Source organism: the organism of the source record quoted next, unplaced genomic scaffold (genome assembly GCF_019419815.1).
Source record: "Pyrus x bretschneideri cultivar Hongxiangsu unplaced genomic scaffold, Pyrus_bretschneideri_v1 Contig57, whole genome shotgun sequence".
Lineage (NCBI taxonomy): Eukaryota > Viridiplantae > Streptophyta > Magnoliopsida > Rosales > Rosaceae > Pyrus > Pyrus x bretschneideri.
The window spans coordinates 2702491-2717500 of NW_025999795.1; the positions used below are offsets into that span (position 1 = coordinate 2702491).

General features: G+C 38.5%; 2 protein-coding genes across 4 annotated transcripts; both read left to right on the forward strand.

Annotated features, from left to right (window-relative positions):
* The first annotated feature begins 3143 nt into the window (after positions 1-3143).
* On the forward strand, positions 3144-7156 carry LOC103940520 (RNA polymerase sigma factor sigA-like). 3 transcript variants are annotated; one of them, XM_048571227.1, is made up of 10 exons: positions 3144-3348; positions 3798-4659; positions 5059-5257; positions 5371-5463; positions 5569-5697; positions 5872-5925; positions 6009-6086; positions 6207-6269; positions 6499-6611; positions 6715-7156. In XM_048571227.1, the coding sequence occupies exons 2-10, from the start codon at positions 3953-3955 to the stop codon at positions 6734-6736; spliced, it is 1458 nt and encodes a 485-aa protein (XP_048427184.1). In that variant the 5' UTR covers positions 3144-3348; positions 3798-3952; the 3' UTR covers positions 6737-7156. The 3 variants fall into 3 exon arrangements, 2 of the variants coding, with proteins under 2 accessions (XP_048427184.1, XP_009348922.2); XR_666332.3 differs by having other exon boundaries at positions 3145-3348; positions 6207-6400; positions 6710-6729; XM_009350647.2 differs by having other exon boundaries at positions 3145-3348; positions 6710-7156.
* A 3860-nt stretch (positions 7157-11016) lies between these two features.
* On the forward strand, positions 11017-13972 carry LOC103940517 (maltose excess protein 1-like, chloroplastic). Its single transcript, XM_009350639.3, has 9 exons — positions 11017-11530; positions 11837-12013; positions 12175-12465; positions 12581-12670; positions 12917-13018; positions 13088-13206; positions 13337-13399; positions 13513-13574; positions 13729-13972. Exons 1-9 carry the CDS (start codon positions 11252-11254, stop codon positions 13809-13811), a joined length of 1266 nt encoding a protein of 421 aa, XP_009348914.2. The 5' UTR covers positions 11017-11251; the 3' UTR covers positions 13812-13972.
* The last annotated feature ends 1038 nt before the right edge of the window (positions 13973-15010 follow it).

A 15010-nucleotide genomic window follows, 5' to 3' on the forward strand; every position in this document is an offset into this window, starting at 1 on the left:
TATTTACAAAATATTTAGTGGTTCATTTAGATGTGTTTTTGAATACTAATTACTATAGTTCCGTTGTTGAATTGGCGGTTGTGCGTTGGAATTCTTTTCCTTTGTTAGTTGTTTAATGTTCCTGTTGTTCCGAGTCTTTTTTTCTTTTTTTTTGATCTTGGTATCGAGTTACTTAACCCTGTTTCATAAGCTGACCTCCATGTCCCAATTATCTAGGACTATGATAGGAGGCTCGGCAATGCCAGCAATAGTAATAGGATCTTTTTTAATTTGAAGCTTACCAACTGTCAAGAGTTTTTGCCGGTTTTGTTTTAGATGAACGACTGCATGCTTATGACTGTTTCTTGTTATCTTCGGCCTTGCTTTAGCTTGTAAGTATGCAGGTCTTGTATGGCGCCATTGTTTCTTCCTCTTCTCATATTCTCCTTAAATTGATGACATAGTGAGTGTAGAACTCATATTTGGGTTGACTTGTAAGGGGTATTTGAACTAAATTGACCAAAAAAAGAAAAAAAAACTCATCAACTTGGTGGGGGAGACAACAAGGTCGAAGGAGAATACTTTGGATTCGTTGGAGAAAACTATGTCAGCCAAAAAGTGAAGATGGGCTGGGTTTCAAGGATCTTTATGCTTTCAATCTTGCTTTGTTAGCAAAGCAGGGATGGAGGCTCTTACAACAACTATCGTCACTTGCAACACGACTCTTTAAGGCTAAGTACTACCCTCAAACCGATTTCTTATCTGCCCAAGTTAAACTGAATTCGTCGTTTTGTTGGTGCAACATTACTGCTGCCCGTACTTTAATCCGTAGGAATGCACGGTGGATGGTTGAAGATGGTTCAAAAATTTGCATATGGGGAGATAGTTGGCTGCCCAGACATAATTTTTTTTGAAGTTCTTAGTCCCATACCGATGGGAATGGATCACAATGCCAAAGTCAGCAGGTTGATTACTGAGGATGGAAGTCCGTCGTGGAACATGGAAGCAATACATAACCTATTTGTCGAGAAAAAGGTAGCACTAATCAAACACATCCCTCTTAGCATGTTCAATACGGATGATATCTTAATATGGAATGCGGAGTCAAATGGAAAGTTTACAACGAGGAGTGCATACCATTTGGCACGGTATTATGGGGAAGTAAACGGGAATGAACCTAATGGTTCGATAATGGCTGCTGAGGTCAAATTTTTGTGGAAAGTGATATGGAGAGCTCACGTGCCGGGGAAGGTAAAAATCTATGTGTGGAGATGCTGCATGAATGCATTACTGACAAGGGACAACTTGAGGAAAAAGACATTAAATATACCGACAACGTTTTTGTTGTGACGGGGATGTCGAAACGATTGATCACGTGGTGAGGTTCTGTCCCCGTGCGATGGTGGTGTGGTTTTCTAATCCGCTGGGTATCAGAAGCCAATGGGATAGAAGACAACTTGATGGAATGGATAACTGCCATTGCAGGTTCGATGTCGAGTGAGAGTTTTGACTTGGTAATGGTTTTAATTTGGTGCATATGGACAGAACGTAATGCAATGTTGTGGAATGGAAAGGCTCTGGAGCTTTTGGAAATGCACTGTAAATTGCAGACATGGCTACATGAATTCCCTAAATGGCATGGGCCGAGGAAGAACACCTATGTGGTCACTGGGCAGCCATGGAAGCCGCCAGAAAATGAGTGGATTAAAAGTAATTTTGATGTGGCATGGGATGAACGGTTAGAGATTGGAGGAGTGGGGGTAGTGATACGGAACGACAAAGGGGAATTCATGGCTGTAGTAGCAATGAGAGTTGAGGGAGTTGGTTCTCCATTGTTGGCAGAGATTATGGCAGCAAGGGAAGCATTGATTTTTTCACAACACCAGCAGACTACACACGTGGAAGTTGAAAGGGATGCTCTGATGGTGACCACAACACTTCAACATGAGGGCCTAAAGGATTCATATCCTTTTGGGCATATTACTGCAAATACTAGACAGATTTTAAATGATTTTTCTCAGTGCAAGGTTACATTTGGCCGACGCTGGACGAACAAGGTGGCACATAGGTTGCTAGATTGGGTTCAGCCCTTGATACTCCGGTAGCTTGGTTCGAGGAATCTCTTGATGTAATAATATAGCTTTTAATTGAGGATAGTAATCATATATAATCTCTTATGGTGCAGGACGATCTTTTTTCCTTTGTCTGGATTGAAATTCCTGGCAAAATTTTTATTGAGGCCCACTGTATGCATCCTATTTTGTTTGTACGTATTCAATTTCCTATCAATGAATATTAGTACCTTCACTCAAAAAAAAAAAAAAAAAAAACCTCATACGTCGTGTGATACCGAGAGGGCATAGTGTGTGTGAAGTGAAACATGGAGCCAAGTAATAGCATGCACTAACCTTACATTTTTAGAAAATGTAAATGAGAGTTGTACTTTCGAAGCAAATTTGGCATTTCATTTATTTACATTTTCTACAAAGATATGTACTTTACATCTCGTTCATTAGAGAGTGTTTCGGCCAACAGAACATGTAAAATAATAGAAATATTTTTTGCCATCATTCTATTTATCATTGTTAGATGAGTTTAAATTTCGAGATGTGTATAATAGAGAGATAAAAATCTCAAAAATTAAACTCATTAAATAATAATAAATAAATACAAAGTACCATTACTTGAGGTGGTAAGAAAAATGCTCCCTAGAATGATAATTATAAGGCACTATTATCGATGTATGTGCGTCCAATGTAAATCATAGTTAATTAAGCGGTGACGTATGAGGTGATGACCCATATCTATATCTCCACGAAAAATGTTAAGGAGGGCCCTCCTAAAAGTGGGATGGACTCTCTACCAACGCACGGTTTTGACACAATTTCTATACCAACATTATACAATAATGTACTAAAAATATAAATGGTGAATAATTTTACTTTAAAAGAATCTCCTTAGCATCCTTGTATTTCCACTTATGCAGTTAGGTTGGTTTGTTTTGGCTCTTGGAAGAGAAAAATATAATATAATGGCAGGTCGCTGACCACAGGAAGCTAGACTCAATCTGTTCCAACCAATAGCGTCCCTCCGTACCATATCTTTTAACAATAAATCGACTTTTTCTAATTTTAATTATGACATGTATAAAACACTAGAGAAAGAAAAATAAAGGCGGAAAAATGAAAAATAAAAAACCATTGATTTCATTTGTATTTTTTATAGCGGAAGGCAAGAAGGAAAGAGTTTGCCTTGTATACTTGATTGTTTATTGGTTGCGCTGCTCAACAACTTTGGGTTCATCGTCGCCATTCTCTCATTCGGTGTCTTCTTGTTTTTCAGCTGAGAGAGAGAGATTCAGTCTGTCAGGTACGCTACTTGTGCACTCTTCTTCTGGTTCAAATCCCTGTTCTTTCCTATTTAAGATTGATAGAATTATCATAGAAATATGTATATGTATATATGCATGTGTTCATCGCAGGGTTGATAGCTTGCAATAATTTTGTTTATTTTCTTTCTGTTTCAACTTTCTATCCATGGCCTCATCATAGCATCATGGGTATTGGACTGGATTGGAGAATTGCAATTTTAGTTCAGTTCCACATATACATACGTACTTTCTCGCTCTTGTGCTTTCATCCAATCCGTCGCTTTTTGCTTCTCCCTTTTCTTTTCTATTTTAATCTACGTGAATGATTCATGTATTCTTCTGTTTGGTTGTTCAATCATTGCCTTCAACTTCGTACTTAATATTACTCATAGTCATACTAGTAGTTCTTCGTTTACTAATGCAAATCTTACTAATTGATTTGTGGCAGATCCTACAACAACTTAATCAATCCGCTCTTGCTCTTACTCTTGGGTTACTCAAGCTATATCTACATACATACATATATAGAGATACATCATATTCATAAAATAAGACAGCAACTGTTACTGTTATGGTAATTGTTTACACACAAGGAAAAGGCATATGATGGCCATAGCTGCTGTTATTGGCATTACTACGGGGAAGATGCTCTTGAATTCCTCCTCCTCCTATAATTCAGATATCACAGAAAAACTCTTTCATCTCAATGACCACGCATTCTTACATTGCCATTTCTCTTCAACAAAGAATCTTGTCACTGCCAGAAAGTCTAATTCCAACTACACCAGTTCTAGATTTGCGTCTTCTAATCGACCCGACCACTCCAGTAGGGCTTTCAAAGAACATGTAGATGCTGCCTCTGGTCCTTCCTCAACCGCACAGCAATGGTTTCACAGCTTCAACGACCTGGAGGAGGAAAGCTCTGATCTTGAATATTCAGTGGACGCACTTCTTTTGCTACAGAAGTCTATGCTCGAAAAGCAATGGAATCTTTCTTTCGAGAAAAAAGTATTTATGGATTCAACAATAAAAACAGCAACGAACAAGAGGATACCAGTCACTTGTTCTGGGGTATCCGCTCGCCACAGGAGAATGAGTACTAGGAGGAATGCTTTCAGTGCAAATCGTTGTTTAACGCAACCTAGCACCAATAAGCCATTGAGGCCAGTCATGAGTCCAGAGCTACTTCAGAATCGTTTAAAGGGTTATGTGAAGGGTGTTCTTAGTGAGGATTTGCTGACTCACACTGAGGTTGTACGCCTGTCAAGGAAAATTAAAATTGGCCTCTCTGTCGAGGAGCATAAATCAAGGTTATAACACTTAATAACTTTCCATGTTCTATGAATCATAAGTACTAAATTAAGTGGGTCAATGTCCATGACAAGACATTGAGAATGATTGCAGGACAAGTGCTGAAACATTGATTTATTGGTTAAAAACTAGATATAACGTAGAAAGTATGTTGTTTACAAAACCCTTTTCAACTTGCCAAGTTAGGCTTCTTCACAATGAGCAGGTAGTTCTACTTTTTACTGGGTGAGGAGTGTGGGTGTATGAGGTAATTGGTTGGAGTATATATTTTTCTTAATGTTTTAATTAAATTATTCTTTCGAGTAAGTTGACCTTTATGGAGACTGGTTCCTTCCGAAAGAAAAAGTTTGTTGCTATCTGGTTGTTTCTAATCCTAATCTTTGCATTTGGATCTCCAGACTGAAGGAGAGACTGGGATGTGAGCCCTCTGATAAACAACTTGCAACTTCATTGAGGATTTCCCGTACTGAATTACTGTCAAAGTTGATTGAATGTTCTTTGGCAAGAGAGAAGCTGGCAATGAGCAATGTTCGTCTGGTCATGTCCATTGCTCAAAAATATGATAATATGGGTGCTGAAATGGCTGACCTAATCCAGGTTATTTTTTCTCTTGTTACTTCATATGTGAGACCCCAATATATAGACCCAAACAACAGTAAGACAGAATTTTATTGGAATCTCATATGAGAAGTTCACTGTCTCTTATGTAGGGTGGGTTCATCGGACTGTTGCGCGGAATTGAGAAATTTGATTCTTCAAAGGGGTTCAAAATTTCTACTTATGTTTACTGGTGGATACGTCAGGTAATGCCAATACTTCCCCTTGAAATGGTAAATAACTTACTGTTGACGTGCAAAATTGACTGATTGGCTAAACTAACCCTGGTTACTTTTTCCTTGTATTCTCAGGGTGTGTCAAGAGCACTCGTTGAAAATTCCAAAACCTTGAGACTGCCAACACATTTGCACGAGAGGTTAGGTTTAATCAGAAATGCAAAAATTAGACTGGAAGAGAAAGGAATAGCTCCATCAATTGATGTAAGTCTTTTGTTATTATCTTCAGAAAGCAATTGCTTTGCTCACAAAAAATCCGTGAACATGCTGATGCCAGTAACCATAAGTTTCAAATGTTTTTACTTACAGTGACAATGTTGATTTATCACTCTGCTCTCTTGGCTGATATGTGATTCTTGTATTACATTTCAATATCAGAGAATCGCAGAAAGTCTGAATATGTCCAGAAAGAAAGTTAGGAATGCTACAGAGGTACTAAGTGCTTGTGGTATTCTGTTTTATTGCATTCTCATGTTGTTATCTCCATGCTGACCATGCAGTTTCTTGATCTGCAGGCAATCAGTAAGGTTTTGTCACTTGATAGGGACGCATTCCCCTCTTTGAATGGACTTCCAGGAGAAACTCATCATAGTGTAAGTGTCGATTACACCACCTCAATTTCTGCCATTCCAGTTCAGTAAATATTCTATTCCTTGCATGCCAGTTTTCTGTCTTGTAATTGACCTTCTCCCTTGCTACTTTTCTTTTTACAGTACATTGCAGATAATCGCCTTGAGAATGTCCCGTGGAATGGGGTGGATGCGTTGGCACTCAAGGTAAGAAGAAGAATACAAGAAACAATCTAAAACAACCTAGAAAAAGTTGGACTTGTATCAGAAGGAGATAGTTCAAGCATCTCCATCCAGATAAAAAAATAATAGAAGTTCCTTAAAAGAAAAACCAAATGGTACGATCTTTTAAAAATCGTTAAAGCTGGCCTTCATTCCTTTAAAAACTAGTGATACTATGTCGTAAAAGTTACTTCTTACTCTGTATATATTGCAGGATGAAGTAAACAAGCTCATAAATATGATGCTCGGGGATCGGGAGAGAGAGATCATAAGGCTTTACTATGGTCTGGATAATGAAGGTCTTACATGGGAGGACATTAGCAAACGGTGAGTCCAAATAAGGGCCTAACATCCATCAAACTACCTTAGTCTTGACGTCTTTTGCATCTTGTTAATTTGACCACGTGATTATGTGAACTCTGCAGTATAGGATTGTCCAGAGAAAGAGTTAGGCAAGTTGGACTTGTTGCTCTTGAGAAACTGAAACATGGTGCGAGGAAGAACGAGATGGAGGCCTTGCTAGTCAAGCATTAATTTGGTCTCAAGTATTTGAGAGTCGAGAATGAATGAATGTATAGATACAGAACAGAAGAGGAATTACGAGACAAAGTTTACCTTTAAGTTGTTTTCAGGTTGAGATAGTGTGTGTGTGTCTATATATATATATATATATAGAGAGAGAGAGAGAGAGAGAGAGAGAGAGAGAGATGATTAAGAAAGCAAGTTCTCTCACTTCACCAGGTAAGAGCTCTTCAGATGTTTGGACTTGAGCCTAGAATTTTGTCGTATGTACGTATTATATTATATTTGGAGAAAAAACTATGACTATCCCAGTTACTTATACGAGGATTCATGCTTCTTTACTTGAGTAATTTTCCTCGGGGCCTTGATTGAGGCCTGGTCTTTCACGTACAAGATACAACTTCATATGTACAAACAAATGCTGATGACAAGTCTGGATTGCGAAGTAACTCTCTGGCTTCGATATGGTTTTGTAATTTACATATTGAACTATACAGTCCTATTTCTCCCTCACTTGGTTTTGTTATTTGACAATGATGATTCTAACGTATTGATGGTAGGTGGTATTTTGCGACAAAAACAAAAGTTTAATTCAGAATTTTAGATGGTAAAGTGTCGCAAATAGAAGTTGAGGCAGTAAAGTGACACACCCCAACCCCGATATTCCCAAATATCATGATAGGCATGTGTTGGCCGACATTCGAGGGTGACGAAGCCATTTTAAACATGCATGCAAATTAAAATATGAGATTAGATGGAAGTCTACTAGTGCAGAACTATGTTCAGAGTATACAACTAATTAAGAATAATATGAAAGAATTATTATAGAAATGTACGAACCGAGGAATAAGACCTACGCAGAGAAGGCTCGAAGATGCCTAAGTAGAAATGTCCTGACACCGGGATTGTGTGCCTCAAATTTAAATCCTGAGGGGGTGCAAAACCAAAATGGTGGATGGACCAAAATTTATAATAATAGTACTAATAATAAGAAAACCATTTTATTTATGAACATACTAACCCCCTGTTTTGAAAACAAATATAATACTACATAATAGGTTTTTTGAAAACTCTAGCATGCATTGAAAAACATTTATAAAACATGTAAGTGTAAAACAATGCTCGATGATTGTGCTATCGTTGCCTAAATGCAAACTCATAAATCTTATCAATACTGTACTCTTTAGGGGTATCTTACTCGCTCGAAGGCAATACCTATCCATCACCCGAAGGTGAAGTTATACGACACTGGGTTACACCAGTGAAGAAACATGGTAGGCCCCATCACCCGAAGGTGAAGCAGTATGACTTTGGGTTACGCCGGAGAAGAAACTTATACATCACACACCAACATTGGCCCCGGGCTAGTGAAGCTAGGGTATATCATCAATATCATCAACTCCTCATTCGCCTGAAGGAAGTACATGTTCATCACCCAAAGATGAAGTTGTACGACACTGGGTTACGCCAGTGAAGAAACATGGTAGGCCCCATCACTTGAAGGTGAAGTTATACGACTTCGGGTTACGCCGGAGAAGAAACATATACATAGATATCCTTAATTGTGTCCTATGCCCATAGACATCTACATACCCTTGTTGTGTGGATGTGTTTTACGGTAACCCACTAGATAAGTACCGAAAACATATCTCGAAAACCTCATATCAAATCCGGAGCTCAAAAGCTCAAAAGCTCATCTCAATCAATCCATGATAGCGCATATTTATAAATCCGTAAAATAAATCGTATTCATAATCCACAAAATTTCATATACGAAAACCCAATAATTCATAACCTTTCATAAAACATAGTTCGATAAATTCTAAATATTTCGTAAAAACAATTTATATAAATCATAAATTCTTCAAAAAGCATGATTATAGAATCCATAAAACATAATAGAAAACATGCACATTTCATGAAATATTCAATGTATGCAAGCCTAAAATTTTATAAAAACATGCAAGTTTAGAAGGGGGTCCACTCACAGATATTTTGTTTCCCGGGAACCGCTCAAGCTAGCGAGGATGAAGTTACTTCCCATCGATGCACCTAACCATAATTTGAGACCATTTAGTAAAACTATACCTAAACGATAGAATTTGAGAAAATAGATGGTGAATTCAGATTTGGAACGTTGAAAAACCTAAGGAAGGACCTTGGGTTTCCCCCCACGCGTTACCGTACGTGGCGACCGACAACCCTGATTTGCCGGAAAATTCAACAACTTCAAAAATTCTTAAATTTTACAGGAATGTAGATATCAATGAGAGGAACAACTTTCATACCTGGGCTAAAGTCTAATTCGGTCGGGAAACACCTCAAATCACCCTCGATTCGTCGGAAACCCTTGAAACGGGTGTTCTTGATTCGATGCCTAAACGAACTTCGACGCCTCATCCAATGCTTGGGCCTTACTCCTGGGGTTGAGGGAAGTCTATTGGTGGTGGTGGTTGACGGAGTTAGCTTTGGGATTAACGGATCGCCGCTATGGAACCACCGCACCCATCAATGCAGTTTTTCAAGAATCCGAGCCTAATTTCTTCGATTTTGGGGTGGAAATGGTAGAGGGAGGGTTGTGGAGTGTTTCTTAGGTGGTGTCGTGGCGTAATTCACCAAAATTCACCCGGAGGAAGCATCGGATTCCATGGTTCCTACCGGGTTGGGTGGCTCGGGTCTAAAGGAGGTCCGAGTTGGCTAGTTCCTCCCTTCCCTCATTTCTCTCCTCTCCCATTGGTTCACTCTCCCTTTTTCTTCCCCGATTGGGCAGCTCCCCCTCATTTCTCTCCTATTCTTTCCATCATAGCCACACATGTAGCACCAGATTGATGCTCTAACAAAATCTGGAGCCTTCCATATTTATGGTCAAATGACCATTTAACCCTCAACTTTGACCGTTAATAATTCATTCGTTATAACTCCAAATTACGTTTCGTTTGCGCCCACACGTTCATAGTGACGAGTACTACGATGATACGCCAAGAAAACAGATCTTACGTGACACGATTGGTGGTCAACAAAAGTCAACGTTTTTCACCTTGAATGACATTTTTGTAAATTCACACTTTAAATTTTATAAAACCGTAAACTTTGGGAACAGGTCGTTACATAAAGTGTCCCTCTGAATAAAGTTAAGTGGGATACCCTTCACATTGAAGGCTCAAAATAACTTAAGATCAACTGATAAACCATCTCTTTGAAGTATTTCAGAAAATTTTGGATCTGCAAAACAGGGCCGGCCCTGAGGGTAGCCCAAGTAGGCACCCACCTAGGGCCCTTACTTCGGAAGGGCCCCCAAAAATATTTTATATCCTATAATTAACATATAAATACAAAAAAAAAAAAGTAAGAAATATCGTAATTCATTTGTTAGTGCATTGGAAATGTTGGCTTCATTTTTCTTTGGGGTGTTGAGTTCAAAACACGAAACTGCCTTTCAGTCACTAGATTTTTCTTAATTTTTCTTATTTTTCAAATTTACTGCCAATCTATTTGTCAAACTCCCAATCCATCTGTCCAAATGCATATAAAGTTATAAAACTCAAGTTTCTTTGCAATCTTTTTTCTTTCAACTTCTCATTCTCTCAATTTCTATCGAATGTTTAAACCAACTTCTCATTCTCTCCATTTCTATTGAATGGTTAAACCAACTATCATATGATCTTAAAGATTGTATTTTAAGATAATCAAAACTTTCAATTTTATATTTTTCTTTTCAATAACTTTTTATTCAATGGATTATTTTAATATTCAATTCGTTAGTGTGATGTTGATTTTAGAAGAAAAAAAACACAAGAGAAACAATTGGCGTTGAATTTATTATACTCGTCAATTAAGTTTTATTGTTATTTACTCTCTTGATCATCAAGTTTTATTATTCTTCACTCTCAATCTTAAACTCTTGATTACAAACATTTAGTACATTTGTGTCTAAAAACGTGAATCATATAATGTTTAAATAATATTTTTATATTTATTTTCTTTTGATATTAATTTTTAATGATATTTGATGTAAAAATAGAACTTTTTATGTATTTAACGAATTTTTTTTATACAAATTAATATACAAATAATCAAAGATCAAAGAATTTTAGAACCCCACTTTCATAGATCGCCTGAGGCTCCGAAATTCTCAGGCCGGCCCTACTGCAAAAGTTTCTCGGATCTGGCTCCTGCCTGCTTAAAACTTGCGTTTTGCGCTTGCTCGTTCTCGCACACATGGAAATATCACATGGACATTGGATTGGATTTGACTATACCATGTCAAGTTATGAGTTTATGAGGTTGAGCAAGCAAATATCACTTTCCACGTGTCGTCTGGAGATGCGCACATATCCCCACGCTGCAACTTAATAAGCATCCAATTCCAAATTTCCCAAATTCCCCAAGATCCAGACTCCATTGAGTGAGTGTTGGAAAGTGTAATAAAATCAATTCAAATATCAATGGCCGAGAGCCTAATGGTGGTGCCGTACTCCTCCTACATCCCTGGTCCGCCTCCTCATCCTCGACTGCAACAACATCATCATCTGAAATCCTTTCCCGCCTCCTCCTCTTCCTCCTCGTCAATCCAACACAACACCAACACCAACGCTCTCACCGTCTCTTCCGCTGGCCAAGGCCAATGCTTATTGTTCAACTTTTACCATCCCATTCCTTTGCGTTTGCGGCGCCACTCAACTCTCAGCGCTCTTGACTCCGACGTCCCTCACCCTCTTCACCAGGTACTACTACTTGTGTTATATTTTCTCTCTCTCTTTTCATCTCCTCATATGTAACTTAAGGGATGTAATGCACATCTTATGATAACAATTTGCCCGTTGTGTGTAAAACTGTTTGATTCTCTCTGACATGACATGATGTTCATAGATTTGAAACTCCAATAATAATTGTTATTATTTTGGTCTTAACTGATAAATATCATATACTATGTGACTCTGAGTCCCTTGATTTGGGTCAAACTCAAACATTAATATTCATACATTCTGATTGCTCAAAATTGAAATTGTTTCCTCCATTCTCCGGAAAAGGGATCAGTGAAATCCACGAGCAGCAAAACTGGTTTCGAGCAATGGAATTCGTGGACAGCAAAGTTCTCGGGCGCATCAAATATCCCATTTCTCTTACTGCAAATGCCTCAAATCTACCTCAATGCCCAAAATCTTCTGGCAGGAAATAAAGCTGCCCTTTTGGCAGTCCCATGGATGGTAAGTTGGTAATACACTATCGCCAATGTGCCACCACCTTATTACTTTATTCATGAGGATTGAGGAGGCTGCTTACTGCTTAGAACATGAATATTTTCTCGTTATATTAGAAAATAATCAACATTAGTAGCCTAAGCAAGGGAGGAATGTTGTAAATGCAGGGAATGTTTACTGGTTTGCTTGGAAACCTTTCCCTGCTTTCATATTTTGCAAAGAAGAGGGAGAATGAGGCCATTGTGGTGCAGACACTGGGTGTAATTTCCTTATATGTGGTTTTTGCTCAGCTTTCGATGGCAGATGCAATGCCTCTACCTTACTTTGTCATTACGTCCACTGTTGTCGCAACTGGTCTTGTTTTGAATTTCTTGAATTACTTTGGTTGGCTTAATGCTGGACTCTGGCGCTTCTGGGAGGACTTTATTACTGTTGGTGGGCTATCGGTTCTTCCCCAAGTGATCTATCTCTCTCTCTCTCTCTCTTAAAACTCACATCTTTTTTCATATTGGTAAGCAGAGCGTCGAACAATTGCTCAATTTTAATATCTTTTCTCAACGATTATGATTATAGATTATGTGGTCTACGTTTGTTCCACATATACCCAACAGTATTTTGCCTGGGGCATTGGCTTTTGTTGTAGCTGTGGTGGCAATTGTTATGGTAAGTTTTGTTTCCTCTCAAAGAGTCTTTATTCTATTACTTGAATCTTCACATATTCCATTAAGGTTAATGGGAAACTGTTTTAAAGTTAACCTCTTGTCTTTAAAAGGAGTTATCCCGTATTTATCATCTGAAATGAGAACTACTTTTTTTCCTTTAAAATTTTCTCTTCTTTGCAAATTAAGAGAGAAATGCAAGATATTCTATTTTGCGTCTTTTCAGACTTGCAGCTGCTAATATTTGTAGGCTCGGATGGGAAAACTCTCTGAAGGTGGCATAAAATTTGTTGGAGGAATATCTGGATGGACAGCTACACTTCTCTTCATGTGGATGCCAGTTTCACAAATGGTACTATTTTAGAATTTCTGTTGGTAATTTTTTGTATTAATCTGACCACCATTAATGCTTCCTGTTCAGTGGACAAATTTCCTAAATCCTGACAACATCAAAGGTTTATCAGCTTCCTCGATGTTGCTTGCAATGATTGGAAATGGGCTTATGATCCCACGTGCACTTTTTATTCGTGACTTGATGTGGTAATTATCTATCTCAGTGACCTTAAACTGCTGCAAGACATTTTTTATGGTTGAACTATATATTTGTTGATTTGATAATGGATTTATATACTTGAGTTTTAGTAAAAATAACGGTCAACAATGACTGCAGGTTCACTGGTTCTACTTGGGCTTCTTTCTTTTATGGATATGGGAATATCGTGTGCTTGTATTGGTAATAGTTTCTGATTTTTGGTTCTTCATCTTCAAATGGATATTCCTAATGTTCTTGTTGGTGGGAATTTTGATCTCTACTAAGAATCGTTTGTAATTTGCGAGTAATTTCAGGTTCAACAGTATCAGCAAGGAATTTTTCTTAGCAGCTACAACTGGTTTGTTTTTGTGGATAGGTTTGTTTCTTTGTCCATGCAGTGTAGTACTATCACTTTATAAAGCATCCCCACCTAAATAAATGTATTTACAAAGAAAAATAATGAATTTAATATATGCTTAGGTTGCTTATGTGTTGAACATAAAGAACTCTATCTAATTTTCTCCTAACAGGAATGGCTCTATGGGGAGACGCTGTTGTCAGCGGATATGGCTCACCTTTCACATCTTTGAAAGAGTTGGTTTCTGGATCGTAACTTAAAAATCCAATCGAGGTGATAATGTCAAGAAGCCCAAAATATCTGCAGTTGGCAAGATTTCTCGTAATGGAATAAGTCATGTGGTAGAATATCTTATGATAAAATATGTAATCTAATTCCAATTTAATTAATATACACAGAAACTCTTGGTCACCGTCTTTACAGTGACCTGCTTGGTAACTAAACCACGATAGTTGTGGTTATGTGAGATGGGGACTTTCATTTGAACGATACTAAACGGTAGTTTTGACCGGGATATGTGGACCATTTGCATCTGAACTGGAGTAAGGATTTAGGGTTGGGGGTTTGGATCGCCTCGATTTGCGTGTCGCTAGCTTTAGGGATTTCAAGTTCCTTTTGGCCTCCTCAATTTGCGTGTTGCTGGCGCTCATCGTTTTCGAGTTCTTTTGGGCTTCCTCGATTTGCATGTTGTCGGCGCTTATCGTTTTGAAGTTCCTTCGGGCCTTCTCGATTTGGGAAACGTGCCCTTTCTGTTGCATTGGGAAACATGCCCATTTTTGCACATCGAGAATTGTGCCCATTTTTTCACCTCGTAAAGCGTGCCCTTTTTATGCTCATCGGGAAGCGTGCACATCCTTCTGCATAGGAAAGCACGCCTCTTCCTACGAATCGGGAAGCGTGCCATTTTTGTGCCTTGGTAAGCGTGCCTCGAGAATTGTGCCCATTTTTGCACGTGGGAAAGTGTGCCCCTTTACGATTTAGGGTTTAGGGTTAGCGTTGGAAAGCATGCCTTTTCTCGATTTGCGTGTCGTTGGCGCTCATTGTTTTTGAGTTCTTTTGAGCCTTCTCGATTTTTGTGTCTGTTGCCCAACTCGATTTTCGCGTCGTTGGGCTAACTCGTCGCGCATTGCTTTAACTCGTCGCGAATTCCTTTAACCCATCGCGAATTGCTTTAACCCGTTGCCTGCCTCTTTAACTCGTTGCGAAAATCCTACGCCTTAGGTTTAGGGTTGTCCTTCGGCTTTCGCCTTTCTTCTTTCATCGGTCGTTCTTCGTCTTTCGTCTAGTTCGTTCAGGTCAGGTGCCTTCTCCTAAGTAATTATCAAGTTTAGTAATTGTCGTAAGAGTTGAAAATGCAATGCCTTGTTAGGAGTGAGAGTAAATAACGATGAGGTGCATGAATAATAGATTTATCAGGTTTAGTAATCGGCCTAACAGTTGAAAACGCAATGCCT

Coding starts and splice junctions, on each gene's coding strand:
- LOC103940520 (XM_009350647.2), top strand. CDS start 3,953: ATGATGGCCATAGCTGCTGTTATTGGCATTACTACGGGGAAGATGCTC. Junction 5,258..5,370: donor AAATGGCTGACCTAATCCAG/GTTATTTTTTCT, acceptor TCTCTTATGTAG/GGTGGGTTCATCGGACTGTT. Junction 6,270..6,498: donor TGGATGCGTTGGCACTCAAG/GTAAGAAGAAGA, acceptor TATATATTGCAG/GATGAAGTAAACAAGCTCAT.
- LOC103940517 (XM_009350639.3), top strand. CDS start 11,252: ATGGCCGAGAGCCTAATGGTGGTGCCGTACTCCTCCTACATCCCTGGT. Junction 13,207..13,336: donor TTTATTCGTGACTTGATGTG/GTAATTATCTAT, acceptor CAATGACTGCAG/GTTCACTGGTTCTACTTGGG. Junction 13,575..13,728: donor TGGTTTGTTTTTGTGGATAG/GTTTGTTTCTTT, acceptor TTCTCCTAACAG/GAATGGCTCTATGGGGAGAC.